This window comes from Elgaria multicarinata, chromosome 18 (assembly GCF_023053635.1).
Source record: "Elgaria multicarinata webbii isolate HBS135686 ecotype San Diego chromosome 18, rElgMul1.1.pri, whole genome shotgun sequence".
Classification (NCBI taxonomy): Eukaryota; Metazoa; Chordata; class Lepidosauria; order Squamata; family Anguidae; genus Elgaria; species Elgaria multicarinata.
In genome coordinates this window covers 17,863,837-17,888,300 of record NC_086188.1, presented here as the reverse complement: position 1 = coordinate 17,888,300, position 24,464 = coordinate 17,863,837, and the positions used below count along the sequence as shown (strand labels likewise).

The 24,464-nt window shown below is 42.8% G+C and overlaps 1 protein-coding gene across 1 annotated transcript in view; it reads left to right on the top strand.

Annotated features, from left to right (window-relative positions):
- The first annotated feature begins 260 nt into the window (after positions 1–260).
- The window catches only part of HORMAD2 (HORMA domain containing 2), a 63,545-nt gene continuing 39,341 nt past the window's right edge, over positions 261–24,464 (top strand). The window contains exons 1-9 of the mRNA XM_063144361.1: positions 261–311; positions 399–543; positions 2,251–2,314; positions 2,591–2,627; positions 4,571–4,591; positions 7,159–7,185; positions 8,837–8,904; positions 12,621–12,772; positions 14,030–14,298. Coding sequence (XP_063000431.1) covers positions 261–311; positions 399–543; positions 2,251–2,314; positions 2,591–2,627; positions 4,571–4,591; positions 7,159–7,185; positions 8,837–8,904; positions 12,621–12,772; positions 14,030–14,298 — 834 coding nt within the window. The remainder of the gene's footprint in view (positions 312–398; positions 544–2,250; positions 2,315–2,590; positions 2,628–4,570; positions 4,592–7,158; positions 7,186–8,836; positions 8,905–12,620; positions 12,773–14,029; positions 14,299–24,464) is intronic.

The window sequence follows — 24,464 nt, the reverse complement described above, 5'->3', positions numbered from 1 at the left end:
GACCAGATACAAAAGAGGCAGGTCTCCTGCAGTTTTAACTGTTGTGAAGAAGAGGGAATTTCACCAGGTGCTGCGTGCGTACAAAGGACACCTGCTGAAATTCCCTTTTCTATACAACTGTTAAAGATACAGGAGCCCCGTCCTCCTTTTCATATGGCCACCCTAAGCTAGTGCAGATCCAGCTGTTGTATTTCTCAAGTAGCTAATGTATCTTGTCTTCCTTCAGGTCCCAGCAGCTGAAAACAGCTGAGTGAACCAAGATGGCTACTGCTCAGGCCTGGCATGTTGGGCAGAAACATAAAGCCTTGAAGGTACAAAACGTAGCACCACAGGTGTCTAATTGGTTTATTTATCTGTTTTCTAAAACCGATAGGAAATATGGCTTTGTCCTTTTTCAGGGAACAGCTCTGTTTTCCAGCACAGTCACCTCTGAGCAACAGTCTTTGGTTCTGGTGAAAAGGCTGCTGGCGATTTCCGTCTCCTGTATCACTTACCTCCGAGGCCTCTTCCCAGAAAGCTCTTATGGAACCCGCTGTTTAGATGGTAAAACATTCACTAGCTTTGATTCTTCTCTTTGAGTCTGAGGAACAGTCAGTTTGTTTTAAATTTTCAATGGTTTGGTTGTTTGAACGGATTGCTTGTGAATTAGTTTAATTTTTGGTTAGTAGTTTAACGTGTATTGATTGATTTTTCTTTATGTTGCTGTGTTTCATATGTTTTGGGTAATTGAAATGTGCTGTGGTATAGAGCGCAATATAATTTTGTATTCTATTATTATTGATGGAGGTTTCTCTGAAGTTATTGCATATCACCAAGTCTCCCATGCAAAGAGGCATAATCTCCATTTAAAAACAACTCAAAGCTGAGAGGGGTGAAGAGACTAGTGAGAGTTCAATGAATAGCTTGGTCATATTTATAGAACCATACAGTAGTAGAGTTGGAAGGGGCCTATAAGGCCATCTAGTCCAACCCCCTGCTCAATGCAGGAACCCACATTGAAGCATACCTGACAGATGGATGTCCAGCTGCATCTTGAATGCCTTTATTGCTAAGCACGTGTACATGCTTAGAGAATGCTACAGTTCGGAATGGAATTGTGTGTGTGGAGCTTTTGGAGTAGCATTAAGAATAGACAGAAGCAAACGTAGGTTTTGGTAGTTGTTAAATGGAAAGGAAGATACCCCTGACAGGGAGCTTCGGCTATTGGGCGGTATAAAAATGCAATAAATAAATAAATAAATAAATAGGCACAATCTATCAGGAACTTGCTCTATCAAACAGATGCCTTTTCATTCTTTGACAGTATTTTGGAACAAAACCAAATCTCTTCATGGCATTCAAATTGGAATCTTCTGGAAGATCTTAAGGAAAGCAGATAAAGGGGCCCAAATTTCACTCCAAAGGACTTTAATTCTGTCCAACTGCTCTTCTGTTTTCCTCCCTACAATACTGCAGCCAGTCACGAAAATGAATTGTGAAAATTAATTTTCGGTCCTGAAAATGAATTGTGTGAATTTGCATATATTCTCCAAATTGTGATGTGCTCTGTTCTGATAATGATTTCCACATACCTAGGATCACGAAGGCAGATTAGTTATTCTTTAACACATTTTCATGACAATTCACCGTGGCCTTTTCTGTTTTTTCGCGCTTTGTCAGAAACTGCCACTCATTTTCACTTTGCAGTGGTGAGGGGTAGGAACTTGCTTTTAAAAAATAAAAGCTGAGAGTCACCGGGGCTATTGTATTCTGCACTGAGGGAGATGTTTTGCTATGTAGAATGTGGAAGATCAAAGTGCTGACAAATTCGTTACCCTTTAATAACCTGTTATTGGTATAATTTGAGTTGGTAAGATAGCTTTCCTTTCTTTTTCAAAACTGCTTATATAATTTGTGTATATTCTCATCTGTATTAGTGACTATGATTATAGAACTATCGAGAATGATAGTTATTCTGGATTAATTAACATATCTATATATATATCTATATATATATCTCATGCTGCAATAGACACACAACTCATCTAGTGGGTGTTAACAGAACACCCATGTTGACTAAATTAACATGGGGAACAACCCCTAGATTTTAAGATAGTAAAATTATTTTGGACCCTCTGATCTGTTGCTAAAACTTTCATTTCTATGCAAGTGTTTTAAAATTGTCATGGTATTCATAAGGCAAAGTTGAATTAATTTTGAGGTGCCTGGAAATCTACTTAGTAAAAGTGTTGTATTGTTGCTGTTTTCCAGACATGTGTATAAAAATCCTTCAAGAAGATAAAAGATGCCAGGGTCCACTACAGATAGTCAAGTGGTAAGAAAGAGGAAATTGAAAGGGTCAAGTATATGCAGGAATAGGTATTGTACTGGTGCCTCACTATGTACAAAACTATGTAGATCCACCCCCAACCAAATTGTGAAGAAATCAGAGAATATAACATCCTTACTACTGATTAATTTGGCACACGTTTTACATTCCAAAGCCCTTCGTTTTGCAGTCTGTGAACTCTAAACTGCATTTGACAGCTGAGAATTTTGTGCTTTTACACATTTTCTGATAAGCATTTACTTATTATTTCTGCTCTCTTAGGATTCAGGGATGCTATGATGCCTTGGAAAAGAACTATGTAAGTTTTAATTTAATTAATGTTAAAATGAGTTTTAAATGTTGTACAGCTTTATTTTATCCCACATTCTCTCTGAGGGGGTTTATCTGCAGGAATTGTCTGTTCTTCACCTTTTACCTTGATTGAGCATACAAAAGGAAAGCTATTCCATTCAAAGTCGTATGCAAAAAAGCCAACGTTTTCACCTTAAAATTCCACTTTAAGCTGGTCATTCTGTTTTATGGGTTTTAAACCTGCCTTTTATTGTTTTGATTGTATTTGATTGTTTTTATTATATATTTTTGTTTACCACCCTGACAACATTTGATGAATGGCAGTTTATAAATATAATAAAATGAATAAATAAATAGGCAAAAGCTGGAGTACATAGTCCCTGAACCCAGATGCATAATTACAAGCTTACCTGCATGTTGGGCTGGGTGCTTTCCCTCCGTTTAAAGGATATTGCTCTCCACTGTTAGGGGAAGAATGTTAGAACAAGGCAGTTCCGACAAGACACGGTATGCAAAGTACAGCAAAAAGGGAGGGAGGGAGGAGAGACTTGGGAGACAGTTATACATGGCAGTAAGTGTTCTCATTTATTGATTTATGTATTACATTTATATCCCACCTATTCCTCTGAGGTGCCCAAGGCAGTGTACATGATCCTCCTCACAACAGCCCTGTGAGGTAGGTTAGGCTGAGAGTCAGTGATTGGTCCGAAGTCACCCAGTGGGTGTCATGGCCAAGTGGGAACTAGAACTAGGGTCTCTCCCCTGTCCTGGGGGCTGTCTATGTGTGGGGAAAGCCACATGGTGGCCACGGATCTACACTGTGTCGGTTAGAAGTCGCAACCTCGCAGCCACTGTGGGGCTTTTCCTCGAAGCTGCGCTTTGAAAATTTCAGGGATTTACGCCGACTTTTTCAATAGGAGCGAGGTCAGTATCGTTCTTCTGCTGTCTGATGTCATTCCCTGAACCTGGCCAATCCGGGGACAGTGCCTGGTGGAAGGCGACCGCCATCGGGTCGCTTTCCACCAGGAAGACGGCTGGGGTGGCTCCGGTACGTGGATGGCCACCCAGTAACCCCATGCTCCCTCGTTGGCATCCAGATTACCCAATGCCACCCCAGGAGAGGGGAAGCATGGGATTTTGGATGGAGGTGGTGCCAACCCAGCACTGTGAAGACAGCCCTTAATCCAATACTCTTATCATTATACCACTCTGGCACTTCTTCCCTTCCCTACTTATACCAGGTCTGGGGCTGGTATAATGTTCCGCCTTCAGTGGGGACATGGGCATGGATTAAAGGGGTTTAGGGTGTGTTCCTTCCATGTAGCTCGAAAAAGAAATATAAGCATTGATATAAACATTGGAATATTATTGGGTATTGTCTTGTAATTAATCCAAATGGCCACAAGGTGTCAGTGATGTTTCTTGCAAACACACCTGAATTATTGAATTACTGTAATTATGTTGGGGAAATGATTAATTCCAGCTCCTCACATGCTATGATCCTAATTCTGATTAGTGTTCCCCATAGCTGCTCTGTCTGTCTGTCTGTCTGTCTGTCTCTCTCTCTCTCTCTCTCTTTCTCTCTCTCTCTCTCTGTCTGTCTGTGTCTCTGTGTAATGTTAAACCATGGCAGGATCTACACTACTGCTTTATAATGGTTTATAACAATAGTGACAACTGTCAGGGCCCAGGACACACTACATATACAGTTCTCAACCCATTTTCAAAGTGTCATATCCTGCTTGGTGTAGCTCTGGCCCGTGCGTGTAACGTGATGTATTACCCTCAGGTACTGAGACTTGAAAAGTTGCATTGTTCAGTGGCCAAGGTAGTGCTGCACAACCAAGTAAAGAGAAGCTAGATTTTTCTCCTGGAGCTCTGGGAATTAGCAGCAGTGTATTTTAAAATGAAATGCAGGTTGTTGACAGTTCCTTTGTTTTTGTTTTCCAGCTACGTATGGCTGTCTTGGCAGTAAGTAGCACATAAAACCCGCACACAGCAGTTATAGGGGGAGTCTACACACAGTCTTCCGGGCGCCCTGAAGGCGCTTCAGGGCGCCCCGAAAACGCTCGTGTAGTACGTACCTTAATCGTCCCCAGAAGAGGAGGAGGCGTGCTTCGGCAGTGCAGACGGCGGGCGGGCTGCTCCAGGCTCCGTTTCCCTTTAGCCAGCAGGCCCTGCGAGAGCTCCAAGCAGCGGGGCTGGGTCGTGGGAGGGAAGAGAGCGGACGGGCGAGGAAAGGGGCGGCGGCGGCCCCTGCGTGGTCCCGGGGTGGGTGGGAGGCGCCCTCCCCTTTACTTGCCCGTCCGCTCTCTTCCCTCCCACCTGGAAGGCATTCATTTGTTGCTGCAGGAGAAAACATGTAGATCTCAGGATGGCAGGAAGCAAAGAGTTGCTCCTTTTCCTGCAAGCAGAGCTAGATGAGGGACTCAAAGCAAACACGCCTTGCAGGCAACTCCCCAGCTCTCTGTCCTTTCCAAGCCATGCCACAAGCCACTTAGTGTGCATCCGCACCTTAAACAATTCCTCAATGAAACATCACTTATCTCCCCTCCTGTTATGCATCATTTTCCTACATGGAACCTGCATACAGTCCTTTCTGCTCTCACTTCTTCTCCAGCCTTTATCTTTATGTTTCCTCTTACTTAAAGTTTTATTTCTGGTAGCTATAACCTCTGCCAGGAGAGTGTCGGAGTTATCGGCTCTCTCTGTGAGGGGCCATGTGACTCCTCTATCCATGAGGACTCTCTCATACTCCAGTTGAATCCATCCTTCATTCCAAAAATTCTCTTTCACAAAACGCAAGAAATTGTTCTTGCCTCCTTCTGCCCTAATCCTTCTCACTCCTCTGAGCGGGTCTAGGACACATTGGATGTTAGAAGGGCCATCAAAATCTACCTTAAGAGGACCGAGGAAATCAGACATTCCGATTCCTTATTTGTTTCCTTTCATCCAACAGCCTTAGGGCAGAAAGCCTCCCATACTACCCTTACCAGGTGGCTCAAGGCATGCATTTTTGTGGCCCATGAGGTTAAAAAAGAAACTCCCTAAAGCCGCACAAGTTATAGCACACTCCACCAGGGCCACAGCTGCCTCAGCGGCTTTTTCTACTAACGCTCCCTAAGCAGAGATCTGTAGGGCAGCTGCGTGGTCCTCACACCACACTTGTGTAAGGCATTATCGGATAGACAAATATGCTTGTGCTGAAGCAGCATTCGGACAACATATATTACCTCAAACATACGTTTAGCTTGTTTTGGCCTATAGGAATTAAAACTTTTTTGCATCCCATGATGGATGTCTCCTTCGCACCAGATGGGAATGCAAAGTTGGGTACTTATCGTGAAGTTCCATTCCAATTTGGTACACAGAAGATATTCACACTGTATCCTCTGGCAGGCTGACCACTCCTGTTGACACTAGTATTTATTACAATTGTTCTCATGGAGTTTGCCAACACCCAGAGAAAGTTTTTTTCATTTTCATTTCTACCCTCCTTTTCATTTCTACCTTCTGTTTTTGAATTACCGCATTACTGGCTCCTCAATATCTACTTTCCCCAAATGCTCGGCTAGCAAAGATCTAGCTGGGAGGAATCACAGAGGCTAGGACCACAGCAAAAATCTTGCCTGTCCTGGGCAGTGGGAGAAGTTAATCCATGGTGTCTCTTGTGTACCAAATCGGAATGGAACTTCACGGTAAGTACCCAACTTTCCATTTCGTGGTGGTGGAACTAAACTAAAATCTGACCGCCAGCTCTAGCTCAGGCCTGCATGCTGCTCGCTGCTGCCACTATTCCTTGGCAGCAGGAGGCAGTGCCCATATGAAGTCCTTACCAAGGGTCTTTTTCACTACCCTGATTTTTTTTTTTTAACATATTGAGAAGCTTCCCCTCTCCCACTTTGCTCCTTCCTCCATATTTCAGCTTCCAGAGTGTTTGCTGTATATTAAGTCTTCCTCTTTGCAACTTACCGGAATGATTGATTGCAAGGTGAGCTTCTTGTTGCTGTCCACTTAGTTTTGATTGCCTCTGACATCTAGTGATCAAGGAAGAAGGCAGTTTATTCACTTTGCATGATTAACAGCCATGGCTGTTACACTCTCCATTGACAGAAACCTAAAGCCAATCTTGTAGCCCTTCCTGATTGTGTTTGACTTAGTGTCCTGGGTGCTCTGAGGTATTGTGAAAGATATTTCCAAAGAAGTTATAATCTATTATTGGAATGAACAATTTGTGTATTTGGGTAGTTTGATTAACTGACCACAGATATCTCTGTGGATGGTGCTCCTTGTTAAAGCCTCTGAATGAGAGTCGTGGTTATGGAAAATCTCGCTTGATCATTCCAAAGATAAGTATTTTTATGCATTTCTCATAGTTTCACAGTTTGCTCACTTTGTGTGACTATTTACAGATGCTGGAAAGACAAGACAATTTCCATGCAGCAAGACTAATAGTCACACAAAACTGAGCTTTGCTTTATTTTATTATGACAATTCATAGAAGGGCAACCCTAACTCATCCTGCTTTATTAAAACAGATCTATTCCGATCCCAAAGATCCTGAGGTAAGAGTGTTTGAGAAAGTATAACACACAAACCATGTGGACAGAAAGCTTGACTTCATGTTAAGGAAGGAAAGGAACCTCTCGTGCAAGCACTGAGTTATTACTGACTCTTGGAGCGACGCCAGCTTTCGCTGACGTTTTCTTGGCAGGCCTTATAACGGGGTGGTTTGCCGTTGCCTTCCCCGGCCGTTATTACCTTTCCCCCAGCTAACTGGGTACTCATTTTACCAACCTCGGGAGGATGGAAGGCTGAGTCGACCCGAGCCGGCTGCCTGAAACCAGCTTCCACTGGGATCGAACTCAGGCCGTGGGGAGAGTTTCAGCTCCAGAAACTGCTGCTTTACCGCTCTGCACCACGAGTTAGCCAGAATTCATTTTGTTAGCCCCTTTGATCATTTAATAGGAAGTCATGCTGCAAATCAAACCAATAGACACATTTTAGTATCATCATTGCATCTCCCTCCCACCCGCTACCCCTGTGTATTAAGCACATTTTTGCTTGTTTTAATACAAGCAAGCTCTCTTGTACACTTTCTACCCTCCTTCAATCAATTTCTTTGGTCATGCTTGTGATTACCCTTGGCATGCTACATAGAATAGTAGAGCTGGAAGGGCCATCAAGTCCAACTAAGCTAGCACTGCTTTACATGAAGTACTAAAGGTTTTTGTCAGATAACGTTAATGTACTGTAAGAAATGGTGTGAGTAAGACTGGAAGAACATATTATTGGGCAAACAGGGAGTCCTGTCTATCGTGCAGCAAACATATCTGAAATGCACTCTATGTGGGGCTGCCTTTGAAGACAGTTCGGAAGCTGCAGCTTGTGCAAAATGCAGCGGCCAGATTGATAACTGGGACCAGAAGGTTTGAGCATATAAGACCCACTGTGGCCCACTTGCATTGGTTGCCTGTATGTTTCCGAGCCCAATTCCGAGCTGGTTTTAACCTATAAAGCCTTACACGGCTTGGGACCACAATACCTGATGGAATGCCTTTCCCGACATGAACCTACCCGAACACTATGTTCAACATCTGAGGTCCTACTCTGGGTGCCTACTCCAAGGGAAGCTGGGAGGGTGGCGACAAAAGAGAGGGCCTTCTCTGTGGTGCCCCCCCCCCACAGTGGAACAATCTCCCTGACGAGGCCCACCTGGTGCTGACATTGTCATCTTTTCGGCGCCAGGTCAAGACTTTTCTCTTCTCCCAGGCATTTAGCAATATGTAATGACCCTGGGTCTGTTTTTTGGCTCATCGTTTTTAAAGTTGTTATACTGGTTTTAAATGTATGTGTATTTTGCTTGTTTTGTGGTGTTTTAATCTTTGTATATTGTTTTTAAGTGTTTTTATCTTATGTGAACCACCCAGAGAGCTTCGGCTATGGGGCGGTATGCAAATATTAATAATAATAATAATAATAATAATAATAATAGTAATAATACCAGCATAAAATGTGGAATCGTCCTTAAAAAGGATATTTAAGAATAAAGCAATGAGTTGAAAGAGAGGAAAATGTCAAGAGACACTCCATGTATATTAATACCAGGAGAATGTAAAACAGTTTCTGAGATCTCACATGGTAATTCCTCTATGGTCAGAAGAACCCATCTTGATGGTCAGAAGCACGATCTTTCTCTTTCCTTTTCTCCTCTAGTGCATGACAGAATTCTACCGGTTCAAGTTCAAGTATTCAAAGAATGGACCTGAGATGGACTTTGCTAGGTATATCCCCCATTGCTTAGTTTCAGGAAAAAGCACATTGAGAGAGATGCTTGCCTAAATGTTTGATCAGAGGAAATTGCTGTTAAGAAAATAAAAAGAGCCATGCTGGATCAGACCAAGCGTCCATCTAGTCCAGCCCTCTGTTCACACAATGGCCAACCAGCTGCCGACCACAAAGCAGGACATGATGCAACAGCACCCTCCCACCCATGTTCCCCAGCAACTGGCGGACACAGGCTTAATACCTCAAATCTCTGTCCGCTTCTCCCTCTGCTCTAAGCCTGGTTCACACAGGCTTGCTGCCTCTGATCCTGGAGATACCACACAGCCATCAGGACTAGTAGCCATAGATAACCTTCTCCTTCAGAAGTTTATCCAACCCCCTTTTAAAGCCATCCAAATTGGTGGCCATCACTACATCTTGTGATAGCAAATTCCATAGTTTAACTGTACACTGTGTGAAGAAGTCCTTCCTTTTATCTGTCCTGAATCTCCCACCAATCAGATCCATGGGATGACCCCAATGGGTTCTAGTATTATGGGAGAGGGAGAAAAAATGTCTCCCTCTCCACCTTCTCCACACCGTGTCTCATTCTGTACACCTCTATCATGACTCCCTTTAGCCTCCTTTTCCCCAAGCTAAACAATCCCAATTGTTGTAACCTTCCCTCATAGGGGAGGTGCTCCTGCCCCTTGTTTATTTTACTTGTCTTTTCTGCACTGCGATGCGCATAGACCTTTAATTTATTCTTTACTTCATATGCGAACTAGTTTACAGTTCTTTATTGCACATTTCCCACAACAAGCCTGTGAATTAATTCATTATAACACCCTATTTTTACAGAAATAAGTTTGCAATCATGTGCCCAGTTCCTAGGAAGCAAACCCTCACTTCAGAGTAATTACAGATGAAGTGAGATGTACTAAATGAAGTCTAAGTTGAATATTTCCTTACCAGATGGCTCAAATCATTTGGGAATTTACATTTAAAGGGATCCTGACACACATGCAGCTTTGTCTCTTGGGTTTTGAGGGCCCTTGGGCAAGACACTATCAGTGACCCCCTCCCTCAAAAACCTGCCCTCTCACCACCATTTTCACCAGCTGCTACTGCCCCTCATCCTCATTTTCATCATTGCTACCACTGCAGGGGGCCAGGGAGCAAGCAGGCCGTAGTATCTCCTGCTCCTTCTCCCATTACCATTGTCTGGGCCAGAGCAAGGGGCTGTCTAAATGCTCAGAAAGCCCTGGGACAAGTGCCGATTATATTCCGCCTCTGCAATCGTGCACTCATCCCGGGGCTTTCTGCTGAAGCCATGGAGGAAAAAAGTCAGGGACTTACCCTGACTTTTTTCTCTGGAGTGAGGGAAGGATGCACAAGGTGGTGTCAAGACAGTCCCAAAGCCTTGCTCTGGAGTCGCAGTGGAGGCACGGCCAGGCAGTGTGTGGTGGAAGACAAACTGTGATTGGTTGCCTTCTACCAGGAAGAGGATGGGGGGTGAGAAGCCCCACGCTCCCTCCTTGGCATTGGGATTATCCAACGCCACCCTGGCGGAGGGAAAGCGCAGGGTTTCCGAGGGATGTGGCGCCAACCCGGTGCCGTGAAGACACCCCCCCCCCAAGAGGCAGGTGAACAAGGAGGTTGCAATGATGAAGAGGAGGACCAACTCAATGGGGCTTTTGTCAGTGGTCCCCTGTTTGGGGTGTGGGTTCTTTCCAGCTGCCTCACTATGCCTACCCTTGACTATCGCCCTGCATCCATACTATCTAGCCAAGGAATTCTGCACAAGCCGGATTTTGAATTTTGCAAATGGATGAACTATTATACAGGTTTTATGTGGTGATGGGGTTCAGGGATACTCTGTGGATGATTCCCTTAGACATCTCACTCTTCAGTATGCACCTGATCTTCCCTCTGTGTGAACTGCTGCTGGATATCATGATCCGAGCCCTATGTTTCATCAGCCATTCAGCCTACTTCAATTAAGTAGTGCACTGAGCGGGGGTTGGACTCAATGGCCTTATAGGCCCCTTCCAACTCTACTATTCTGTGATTCTAAGTCTTTCTTACAAACTGAACGCGTTATCTCTGATGATAATCTAGTGTTTCTGTATTGGTCCCTTATTTCTTAGACAGGAGTGGAACTCAGGGATGCAGACTCGAAGTTCCAACAAATGAGTATTCATAATGCTCTTTATATTTGGTGATGCACCCTTTAACAGTCATGGTGTCAATCCAGCATTCATGGCACATTTTGTAATTCTAGGCAATTGCCCACCACAAATCTCTCTTCCTTCCCTATTTATCTTGATTAGAGTGATGAAAAGACTCACAGCCTTTTATATATTCTTCCAGTAAAATGCGTCACTGGTGTTCTATATTTGCCATTGGGGCAAGGGTGATGCTGGTGGCTTTTGCTACTAGAAATAGTTTTCTTGCTATTTTAGCTTCTATTGTGGCTGAGAGGTCACTACTCCAATCCTGTAAAAGTCTAGTTGCTGTAACCAACACACACAGGCACGGAAGCTTGTGCTACAGTGTTACTCTATGTGTAGCAACTCCATCTAGGTAAACTGGTTGTCAGTTGCAATCTCATCACAGTTTTAATTTTCAGACCATAATTATCCATTTTCAGCAATGGATGTAGTTTAATTCAAATGAATTTTACACAATGTATTGTAATTCTATTTTAGCTTGAGCTTTGAGTTTTGTGGCGTATTTGTCTCATTTTGTTTTAGCTGCTTTGGATACAAGTGGTCTATGGCCCAAGCAAGAAATAATAAAGGAAAGAACAGTAGTGTGCTATAGTGTATCAGTTTAGGAGTTTAAGATTTCTCTGATGTTACTAGCTCTGAGGTAACCAAAACGCCTTCAGATAACACATAACCTCTAATCTTGTCCTCAGCTGTCTTTCTGTAGCTCCTCTCAACCCATTTATGGGTGGTATAATGAGATAGCAGACCTCAGAGTTAGCCATCATGATTCAGTGGCTGGACACTCCCATAAATACTTGCTCATGTGAGCAGCCTACTTGAGTGAGCGGTGTGATGCTGGAACTGTGAATTCATGCAAGATTATGCCTCTGATTCCATGAAATTGGAAAAAAGCAACAGATTCCCAGTTGATGCCAATTAGAGTTGCAATCTCATGTGAGACCAAGGCTTTCATATTACACTGTTCACACGTTGGCTGTTCACTTGAGTAGTTTATTCATAAGCATCAAGTTGGCCATGACAGTTAGTTACACCTCATCTTGTAGTTTATAGGAGTACATTGGGCTTTAGTATCTCTGTTTAACTGTGTCTTGTGACCTGTTGAATTATAGAATATTAGAGTTGGAAGGAGCCTACAAGGCCATCAAGTCCAACCCCCTGCTCATTGCAGGAATCCACCTTAAAGCATACCTGACAGATGGTTGTCCAGCTGCCTCTTGAACACCTCTAGTGTGGGAGAGCCCACAACCTCCCTAGGTCATTGGTTCCATTGTCGCACTGCTCTAAGTCAGGCATTTTTTTCCTGATATCCAGCCGGAATAGCTTCCTGTCACTTGAACCCATTATTCTGTGTCCTGCACTCTGGGAGGATCGAGAAGAGATCCTGGCCCTCCTCTGTGTAACAACCTTTGAGGGTTTCACATCTTTAGCTTTGTTTTAACCCTTAACGTTAAGCATATGGGTTGAGATAGGCTTTGACTTATGTCTTGTTTTGGTGGTAGCGCTCAAGTGAGCTTTGCAAGTGGAGCAAAGAATAAGGAAATAAAGGAAGCCAGCATCCTGCTGATCCGCAAACTGTATGTCTTAATGCAGAATCTTAGTCCACTGCCTAATGACATCACATTGACTATGAAGCTGTTCTACTACAATGATGGTAGGTGGTGATACTTCCTACCTACCCCTCATTTACTTCTCAGGACTAGCACCCAATAAAGGAAAGTGGGAAGCTGGTATCCAAGTGTATGTAACTGGTAACTTCGAGGCTCAACTTCTGTAATGCACTCTACATGGGGCTACCTCTGTGCCTAGTCCGGAAACTTCAATTAGTCCAAAATATCACAGCCAGGCTGGTCACTGGTACACTAGGGGTGACCACATTACACTAGTTTTAAAATCTCTTCACTGGCTGCTGATTAGTTTCCGAGCAAAGTACAAAGTGTTGGTTATTACCTTTAAAGCCCTACATGATTTAGGTCCAGGCTACCTGCAGGATCACCTTCTCCCGTACAATCCGCCCCACACACTCAGGTCCTCTGGGAAGAATCCACTTCAGCTAGCAAAAACTAGATTAACAACTGTTACCCAGAGGACCTTTTCTTCCGCTGCTCCCAGACTGTGGAATGGCCTGCCGGAGGAGATTCGTCAACTTGACAGTCTTTTAGAATTTAAAAAAGCAATAAAGACTGATCTATTCCAGCAGGCCTATCCAGTGAAATTTTAGGATGTTTTCAGGATGTTTTAATCATGTATGGTATGTTTTAATTCGTTTTAATGTGTATTTTATTTCATGTTTTTATACTGTTTGTTTTACACTTTGAATTGTTTTAGTTTTTGTGAACCGCCCAGGGAGCTTCAGCTATTGGGTGGTATAAAAATGCAAATAATAATAATAATAATAATAATAATAATAATAATAATAATAAATGTCAAAACTGGGACTCTGGAGCCAAGCGGGGAAGAGGAGGGAGGAATGGAGGAACAGTTTAAGGACAGCTAAGTAAGTGTATACGCAGCAAGGTGCTCAGGCTGAAGAGTCAGGCCACGGTCAGTAGCATTCATCTTAAATTAGCCACTCTGGGAATATTTTTGGCTGAAGAGCAGGGTAAAAATATTTAACATACGGTGCAATCCTATGCATGTTAGACAGAAAAAGGTCCTACAAAAGGCTGGCTGGGGAATACTTGGAGTTCTAAGACTTTTTTCAACCTGAGTATGCATAGAATTGTGCCTTAAATATGTTCCAAAGATGCAGAAAATCATGGGTTACCTTATTCAGCACCATTGCCCAACAAACTAACCATTCCAGTTGGTTTCACCCTCTCTTCAGCCACCAAACCCCACTTCTTGTCCTGAGTGCTGTATTCATCTTTTGTTGCAAGCCTTCAGGATTTTGTATATCTTTCTTTTGCAGTCACGCCCAATGATTACCAGCCCCCTGGCTTTAAGGAAGGCAACAACTCAGATTGCCTGCTTTTTGATGGAGACCCCGTGAACTTAAAAGTAGGGTCAGTCTCCACTGGGTTCCATGTGCTGAAAGTAAGAGTAACAACAGAGAGCAAAAGGATGGGGATGCTGGAAAGCAGTCTGGTTGAGGAGAATGGTCCCACGGAGATCTCCCATCAAGGGCTAGACTGTGATGATGAGGAAGAAGAGGAGGGCAGCACTGAAGTACAGGAACAGGTCATATGCAGTGCCATTTCCTTGAAACCGTTATGTGAAAATATTAGAGGGGTCGGAGGAAGTGGGGGGGAAGACATTGATTGCATATATTTGTAGGTTTAAGAGAGATCATATGGCAGTTGTGCCCAATCTTTTTTCTTAAACACAAGATGCCCTATTTAAACCATCCATGGCAGATATTCACACACGATACCCAAGCGGGTGGTTCCACAGGCAGATTTGTCTATTGCTGAATTGTTCTTATGTTCAGGAAGTTCCAAATATAGACACACACACACACACCACCCTTAATGTGTCTTATTAATAGTTATTAATTCTTCCCAGCGAACCTGTATTTCTGTGAGGATGATTAGAGGTTTCTAAAGGAAAATTCTCATCACCCTCACTCAACTATACTTCCCAAGATATTTGGGGGGAAGTCATGACAGTTAAACTTGTACAAAACCAATACAGGTTTGTAGGGTAGATATCCCACTTGCCCACATGTATTTTCTCTCCATTGTGGATTTCATGACAAGTTTCGGTTTCCTCCACTTCTATAGTTTTAATTAGCAGGACTTTACACTTTAATACTTTAGGAGAACAATACTGTGTAGGGTGACCATATGACCGGATTTGCCCAGATTTGTCCGGGGTTTTGATGACAAATCCGGGAGGGGGGGGAAATCTGGATTTTCCAAAAGAGCAGCTCTAATGGGACTTAATAAAAATGCTTATAACTCCATCATTTTTTAAGATAAAGACATAAAACTTGGCACGATGGTAGCTCTTAGGAAGGGCTTTAGTCATACCAAATTTGAAGCAGATCCATTCATCCATTGATTTTTTAGGATTTTTTAAAAAATTGAGGTTTTAAAATTATTATTTTTAAAACCGTCATTTTTAAAGATAAAGAGCTGAAAGTTGGCACCATGATAGCTTTTAGGTAGAGCTTTAGCCATACCAAATTTGAAACAGATCTGTTCATCCATTGATTTTTAGGAATTTTTTAGAATTTGAGGATTTAATTTTTTAAAAAAATGTTATTTTTAAAGATAACGAGATGAAACTTGGCACCATGATTGCTCTTAACAAGGACTTTAACTATGCCAAGTTTGAAACAGATCTGTCCATCCATTGAGTTTTAGGATTTTTTTTAAAGTTTGAGATTTTAAAATTATTTTTTTAAATGACATTTTTAAAGATAAAGGGCAGAAAGCTGGCACCATGATAGCTCTTAAGGAGATATTTAGCCATGCCAAGTTTGAATTAGATCTATTCATCCATTGGTTTTTTTAGGATTTTTTAAAAAGTCCAAAGTTTTAAAATTATTGTGTTTTAAAACTGCTGGAGCCATATCCTTCAAACTCAGGTTGTCAAACCTCCTCTTTGGGGTGTTTCACATTGAGCAGTTTCAGCCCTTGGCATTAAGGGGATCTCCAGTCTTTAGGTAAGAAGTCTTGGGCAAGCAGGGCACCTTTCCTGTTGCAGATTTGGTGGGCAGTTGGGTACCTGGAGCTCAGCAGAGGCAAGGTATCCACAAATCAAAATGACACTTGTTCTTTATTTCAGTGATTTTAACATTAAGATGTTCTGTAGAACAGATTTGTCTTAAATGTGTGCTGTAAAATCAGACATGTGACCAAGGCTATGTTCGGGTGGACATGCCCCCTTGGTGCTGGACACGCCCCCTTGGGGGCCGGACATGTTATCCTCCTTTTTGTTTTCCAAAATATGGTCACCCTAATACTGTGGCTCCTAGATGACAAATTGGAAGCTCTAGGAAATGGTAGTCCCATCCCCCTCCAACCCTGGCAAGGTTATAGACAGAGCTATGACTTGGGGGGGGGGGAGAGAAAATGCCCGCCTGGACTCCCTCCACCCCCCACAAAAAGCTCTGTTGTGGCTCCTCTTCCAAGGTTCCTATTGCAACCTCAGGAGAGGAGGAAGGGGGCATGCCAATAGAGGGAGGAGAGGAGAGAGATTCTCACGTGACCCCCAGGAAGGTAGGAGAGCTAGATGGGCCTCTGAGCTTATCTAGCTCAAAATGCATTTAAAGAAGATTGGGAGGCTAAAAAGCCTGTGGTTTTTTCTCCCACCTGGCTGGGCAGGGCTTAGAATACACAGAGGGCTTGAAGTTCAAAGCCCTCCATCTACTGAGCTGGATTGGATTCATCAACCAAACTCACAGATGATCATTTGCCGCCTCTGATGCAAACATTCCACTGCCAAATGCATAGACAAAATGGTGCCCTGTATTGAATTTAATGAAAAAGGACCAATGTACTGTAAAATGTTTTACAGAGCAACCTTCAGGCTGCTGGCATTAAGTTGGATAAAAACAAGATGCATGAAGGGAATGCAGATTCAGACTGCAAAAATGGTTTATATTTGGATCGAAAGAGAGCAGGTAAAAAGTCTTTTTCTTTTCAAAATTAAAAACACACACATGAGAACTTTATATGCACTTCCTGGGGGCCCTTATAGCATTTCAAGGCCATTAAGCAAGCCATCAAGCTAAAGATTAGAGGAGGGCATCTCTTCCCTTGACAAATCACCAATAACACCACATGCTCTGTGTTCTTGAATATAAGGCACTCGATATCAGTACAATTCTCATAATAGCTGATGTATGTTTGGTTACAAAACTTGTTTTCATTACATTGAACAAACATTCCTAATTACCGTATTTCTTTGATTCTAAGACGCCATCGATTGTAAGACGCACACTAATTTCAGTACCACCAACAGAAAAAAAGGTTTGATTCTAAGAATAATAAACGCACCCGCGATTTGAAGATGCACCCCGTTTTTAGAGATGTTTATATGGGAAAAAGTGTGTCTTAGAATCAAAGAAATACGGTATACACAGGTCATGCCTGCAGATATGCAGTCTAAGAATACAAACGAGACACATCAGGGAGGAAAGGAAAGTTAAATGGGGAGAAGGTCATTTGGAAGTAACAAATGTATTTAAGGAGATGCTGAATTGTAAAAAGAGAGTAAGGGCTCATCTACACCAAGCAGGATGTTCCACTATGAAAGCAGTATGACAGTGGTATATAAAAGGCAGGGGCCACGCTACTGCTTCATAGCGGTATCGAAGTGCACTGCAGGATCTACACTACTGCTTTTTAGTGGTACTGAAGTGCACTGACAACTGTTGGGGCCCATGACACATCTACACCAAGCAGGGTACAACATTATGAATGTGGTATGAAAGCGGTATATATTATGATTCATTGGGGTCAGTGCACTTCAATACCACCATAAAGCAGTAGTGTGGCTCCTACCTTTCATATAGTGTTGCTTGCAGGAGTCATGAATTCCTGAGCTACACTCATAGCTCAGAGGAAGAGCCAATGCTTTGCTCTCCTTTACTCCTCACATCGATGCAATAGCTAAATCCTGTCGTTTCTTCCTGTATAATATTGCCAGGATTCGACCATTTTTGTCTGTCTCTTCTGCCAAGACTCTCGTTCACGCACTGGTTATCTCTCGGTTGGACTACTGCAACCTTCTTCTCTCTGGCCTTCCTTCGTCTCACATCAGTCCGCTGGTCTCTATCCACCACTCTGCTGCTAAGATCATCTTCTTGGCCCGCCGCTCTGACCATGTCACTCCACTTCTGAAATCTCTTCATTGGCTTCCAATTCACTCCAGAATCCAATATAAACTTCTCCTGCTGACCTTCAAAGCTCTTCACGGTCTAGCTCCTGCCTATCTCTCCTCTCTCATCTCACACTATCGCCCCGCTCGTGCTCTCTGCTCCTCTGATGCCATGCTTCTCGCCTGCCCAAGGACCTCCACTTCCCTTACTCGGCTTCGTCCTTTTTCTTCTGCTGCCCCTTACGCCTGGAACGCTCTTCCAGAACACTTGAGAACTACAAACTCAATCACTGCTTTTAAAACTCAGCTAAAAACTTTTCTTTTCCCTATAGCCTTCAAATATTGAGTTTGTTCTGACTCTATACTGTTAGCTTCACCCTACCCGGTGCCTGTTTACACTTCCCTGTGCCTGTTTGCATTCTCCTTCCCTCCTTATTGTTTTACTGTGATTTTATTAGATTGTAAGCCTATGCGGCAGGGTCTTGCTATTTACTGTGTTATCTGTACAGCACCATGTACATTGATGGTGCTATATAAATAATAATAATAATAATAATAATAATAATAATAATAATAATAATAATAATAATAATAGCTCAGTGGCAGAGGTCATGCTTTGATTGTGTGAATGTTTTTTTTAAAAAAACAAACAAACCCCAAAATCAAAAGCATCTCCCCACCCCACCCCAAGCTGCTTTTATCCCTATATTTTTCCCTGCAGCAGGAAGGGTGAAAGGAGTGGTTTTGGGCAGAAAAGAATCCCTCCCTCCCTCCCTCCCTGCCTGCCTGCCTGCTTGCCTCTCTCTCTCTCTCTCTCTCTCTCTCTCTCTCTCTCTCTCTCTCTCTCTCTCTCTCTCGTGCTGGACTAGATGGACCCTTGGTCTGATCCAGCATCAGGGCACTTCTGATATTCTTATCTCTGCAATTCTTGCCTTGAACAACTGTTGCACTTTAGACTGCAGGGATGGAAATTGTGCTACTGTCATGAGCAACCATTTGGTCTGGACATTAAGTCTGGCACCTCACAGTTTCCTCACAATATTTTTTTTTTAAAAAAAACACTTTCAATTGCTTTTTACAGCTAGGTGGTGCTAGTGAACTGCTAAGAAGAAGCATTTTCCCCTCTCAGTGTCTGGAAAGGTTCACATTTTCAATGCAGGGATTCTTAGGGTCAGGTATAGCAAGAGAAATGGTGCCACCTATAGGCCTTAGTAAATTGTATTCTAGACTAGAAATACAAATGTGCGGGGGGGGGGGGAGAAGGAGTTTATAAGACAAGACTTCAGAGATAGAATTTGCTACACATTGAAGTGTTGTCAGAATGGTCCAGTGGCTCTGGGTTCAAATTATTACTAGGTATTAGATGCACTAGGTTACCACAATAGGTAAGGCACCATATCTGAGCCTTGGCTCTCTATTTGTAATATATTGCTTTACTATGATTTTATTAGAATGTAAGCCTATGTGGCAGAGTCTTGCTATTTACTGTTTATTCTGTACAGCACCATGTACATTGATGGTGCTATATAAATAATAATAATAATAATAATAATAATAATAAGGTAAGGAATTATGTAGTAAATGTTATTTACCACACAAGATTGTTATTAACACAAATAAGATCAGATAGTAAAATGATCATTAATATACCAGTCCTTATCATGTTTGCTTGGAAGTTTTCTCTTCTATTAAAACGGAACATACCCTATTTCTTCGATTCTAAGACGCACTTTTCCCCCCATATAAACATCTCTAAAAATGGGGTGCATCTTAGAATCGCGGGTGTGTCTTAGGGTTTTTTTTTTCTGTTGGTGGTACTGAAATTAATGTGCGTCTTACAATCGATGGCGTTTTACAATCAAAGAAATACAGTATTTCCAAGTATGATACTTGCAAGTATAAAATTGCTATATAAGGAGTGAGAGTATACCCTTTGTTCACTTAAAACAAAATAAACTATTGGTTTGTAGAAAAAAATATAAAATTCATGGTCAAGCAATACCTTTGTTAGGAGCAGCGAAATATGTATAAAATTGTGAGCATGCCAAAATTGTGAATGTCCAGGCAGGACCATCATATACCGTATTTCCTCAATTGTAAGACACCATCAATTGTAAGACGCACACTAATTTCAGTACCACTAACAGAAAAAAAACCCACCTAAGACACACCCGCGGTTCTAAGATGCACCCCATTTTTAGAGATGTTTATATGGGAAAAAAGTGTGTCTTAGAATCGAAGAAATAGGGTATATGATATTTTTTAAATCCCCTTTCCAGTATTTACTAGGAGAACACTAATCAGTTTATCTGCTGTATAGCCAATCTTACAGATGTATTCTGATTTTCCATATATGTAAAATAAAGAGCTCTTTTTTAAAACAACAACTACACCACAACAGAACTATCTGAGATTTTAATGTCTATTCTTCAGAAACAACTAGAAAGGCTGGAGTGGAAGAGACAGAAAGAGTACCTTGTGCTAAGATGTCTCACCAGGTGAGTATCAATGTGAAGCCCTTTAGATTAAAGGGAAATCGTGTTTGCTTCCTGTTGCTTTGCTTCCTGCTTCTCTTCCGCATTTGAAACAAGCTGAATTACACATGAGGAGAACAGCAACCACGTGGTCTGTAAATTAAAACTTCCAAGCTCATATTGTTCAATGGGACAGCGCCCTCTACTGGGTGTTTTCTTGTGCAACTTTGACCACACTGGCAAGAAATCCCGATATATTTCAGAAGAATTGGGTTTACCAAGGTTTATTTTTAGGTGGAATAATGGAATGAAGGAGTGGGAGACATACAAGAGGCTCATGGTGTCAAAATGACCCACAAACATCTGTGAGTGGGCCAGTCATGAGCATGCTATAAATCGCTTGTTTAAAGAAGCCCAATGTTGTAAATTATGAGTCATATTAGTTGTTTTTATCCCATCCATTGCTGGCCTAAACCATTTTGCTGCCTAAAATGGAACACAAATGACACCCCTCCCCTCTAGAACCAACACTTTAAAACAGGGGTGTCAATCTTCAGGCAATGGGCGAAATCCAGCCCATGTGGAGTCCCAAGCTAGCCATTTGGGACTCCCCAGAAGGCCATGATCCCTTCCATTGACTCTACCCCTTTCCCTGCACACCCATTGTCCGTGTTCGTCAGCTACAAGTAAAGATTTACGGCTGTTGATAGTAAGTGTGGAGGCTGAGCCAGATAAACTGCAACGAACTTCCTCAGCTTGAATGCCTGCAGAGTCGAATGATGCTGTCCAGAGCCACTGAGCGAGGTTCCTGGATGCAAGCAGAGTCCAGGGGTTGTGATTAAAATGGCATGATTTATGGCTGCTGCTGATCAGCATTTGATGGCTTATATGAGCAGTCACTGAACATTAATACTGGGCACTCCAAGGGCAAGGCGTAAATGTGGGCCCATTGCCCCCTATACTTTCTGGTGCTGAAGTCATTAATTTCTAGCCCATGCAAATTCTCCTTTTCGTTGATCATTTCCTCAGTGTAGAACCTTGTTCCCTGTTTTGCGGAGACACTTGATTTAGACATGAGGAGTCTCTAAGGGAAAAAGACCAAAGCCTTACCAGGGTTTCTTCTTCTGGAGTCCTTCCACTTTCACTAAGTGCTTCTTTAGATGGCAACCACATGATTTTTGAATTGAAAGCTTCCCTTCTTGGCAATACTAGTAAGTTCAATGAAGCAGTGTGCCATCTAGTGGTGTATAATGCTATACCAGCTTTACATGCAGGGGACATCTCGCAATTATTTAAATATCGTGTTATCTCCAGTTTTTTAAATAGCAAGATTACTGGGGAAAAGAGCAGGAGACATCCTGGAAGTTGATGGCATTATGTAAAGGACCATCAAACTTCCGTGAGTGGCCAATCACAAGCGTGTAATAAATTGTTCGTGTAGAGAAGCTCATGATCATGTGGACCATTTCAAGGGGAAAAGAAAATCAGATTACTAGACAAAAGCAGCACGTTGTCCTGGAAATGCCATTATTTTGTGAATGATTCATTCATTCTGTTCCATATCACAGGGACTTTCCCTTCCTCTCACTACAAAGTAAGTAAACCCAATAAATGGTCGTTACCGCATAGCTCAGTGGAATCAGGGGGATGAGAAGGAAACAAAGCCACAACATGACATGGATTCAAATTGCGCCAAGTGCAGCAAACTGTAGCCAAGGCCAGAGCATGTAAAATGTATGGTGTTGTAGACAATTGTTTCTCTTCACAGCCTAGTATACAACTGGTGTAAGTTAAAGTACTTTGCTTAGAGGAGATAAGGACACAGTATCAGCTAATGCTCTGAGGTGTTGGATGGGTTTTCTTTGGGGGGGGGGTGCCTCAGAGAAGCAACAGGGTGGAGACCAGAAAGGGGATAACTCTTCCATGGATTTGATTCAAGGGATGTGCAGAAGCAATGTCTGTCTAAGAAGGAAGATGCTAAGACAAGAACTATCCTGGGAGTAGATCTCAATGAGACATAAATGCCTTTCTTGCAGAGTAACTTTTCTAAATCTCCACACATTCAAAAAGCAGTGGAGATACTTACTGTATATGGAAAGAATTTTAAAGAAAGGGGCGACGGTACTTTTCACTTGCTTTTTGTATTTCCCCTTAGCTGGTAAAACTAGAGGTACTGGGGTTTTCAGAAATAATTGCTGTTCCCTAATATTTCTTTCTGCTCGATACATCTGTGTAATGGTTGATTCACACAACCAGTTTGGTTGGTGATGGCATGGTGAAAGCAAGGGAACATGGGCGCTGCTCTCTCTTTTACATTGTTTTATAGTATTCTACACTTTGGTATTTTTAATATGTGCTGAGTAAGTCAGGGGGAAGGGGGTGCCCCCATAATTGTGTTCACGGGTAGGGGAAGGTTTGGTGTTGTAGGATTAATACGCCAGTTGAGGAGAAGAGGGGCTAGGTTCCTTACAGCTATCCTGTCTTCTGGTTCTTTTCCCAACCTGATGGTTCCTGGTGGACTTACCAGTTTGCCTCAAAGCTGCTACTGCTCCCTCATCCATGACTTGATTGTGGATGAGGGGGCAGACATGATATGTATTACTGAGACCTGGGTGGGTTGTTGTCTCACAGCTGTGCCCTCCTGGGTACTTGGTGCAGCACCAACACCCTTGAGCAGACCTGGGACAGATTAGGGATTCTATTGGTGTACTGTCCACCCTGCTACCGATCAGACTCCCTGCCTGAGCTGATGAAGGTTGTCTCAGATTTGGGGTTGAGGATGATGGTTCTGGGGGATCTCAACTTTCATTCCATGGTTGCTGTATCTGGGGTGGCTCAGGGCTTCATGGCCACTATGACAACCATGGGGCCATCTCAGCATGTCAACAGCCCAACATGTAAAAGGAAACACGCTCAATCTGGTTTTCTTGACTGGGCAGGAGGATGGTGATATGAAAATGGGGGAAATCGCATCTATCCTCTTGTTATGATCAGATCACTTCCTATCAAGGTTTAGGCTTTCGGCAACCTTCCTCCTCTACAAGAGAGTGGGACCCATTAAAGTGGTCTGCCTCCAGAGGCTAATGGACTCTGATGGTATGGCTGGTACTCCTGTTGAAGCCCAGATTGCTCTGTGGAATGCAGAGATGACTCAGGTGGTTGACACAATTGCACCCAAGCACCCTCTCCCTTTGAGCAGAGCCCAGCCAGCTGTTTGCTATTCACCTGAGCTGAGGGCAATGAAGCAAGAGGGGAGATGGCTAGAATGCAGGTTGAGGAAAACTCATGCTGAGTCTGATTGAACACAGGGTAGAGATTTTATTGAACCTATTCTGTGGTGGTGAAGGTGGCAAAGAGCCAGTTCCTTTCCACCAGGATTGCATCTTCTCAGTGTCATCCAGGGGAGCTGTTCTGAGTGGTTTTGTGGCCTGCTACATTCTGGGCTAGGGAGAGACACTGTGATGAGTTTACACAGCACTTTGAAGATAAAGTTGCTAAGATTCGTCATGAATTGAACACCATGATTAATGCAGTTCCATTAGTAGAGGCATCCAGAACACCACCTGGTCCAGTTTTATTGGATGAGTTTCAGTTACTGAAGTTTGAGGATGCAGACAAGGTGCTGGCCAAGTCCAGTTGACCACCTGTGTGCTTGACCCTTGTCCTTCATGACTTATCAAACAAGGAAGGGATATCCGGCTGGGTCCAGGAGTTTATAAATTCCTCCCTGAGAGAGGGAGTGGTGCTGACCTCTTTAAAAGAGGTGGTAATGAGGTCACTCCTGAAAAAGCCAAGCCTGGACCCAGAGAACACCAAGAACTATAAGCCCGGTGTGTAACATCTCCTCCAATGGTTCTGCTCCTACAGGGACTTCAGCCATGAATTCACTAGGTGGCCTTAGGCAAGCCACTATTAGCCTCGTTCCCCCTATCTTCAATATGAGGACAGTAATACTAACCTTCCCTACAGGGATTTGTAAGGATTACTCTGATGATGTATGAAGTTCTTTGAGCATATAACAAGCACCATATAAATACAAAATACTTTATTAATTAGGAAAGTGCATTGCCTAATAAAAAGAGATCTGAAAATAATTCACAAGCA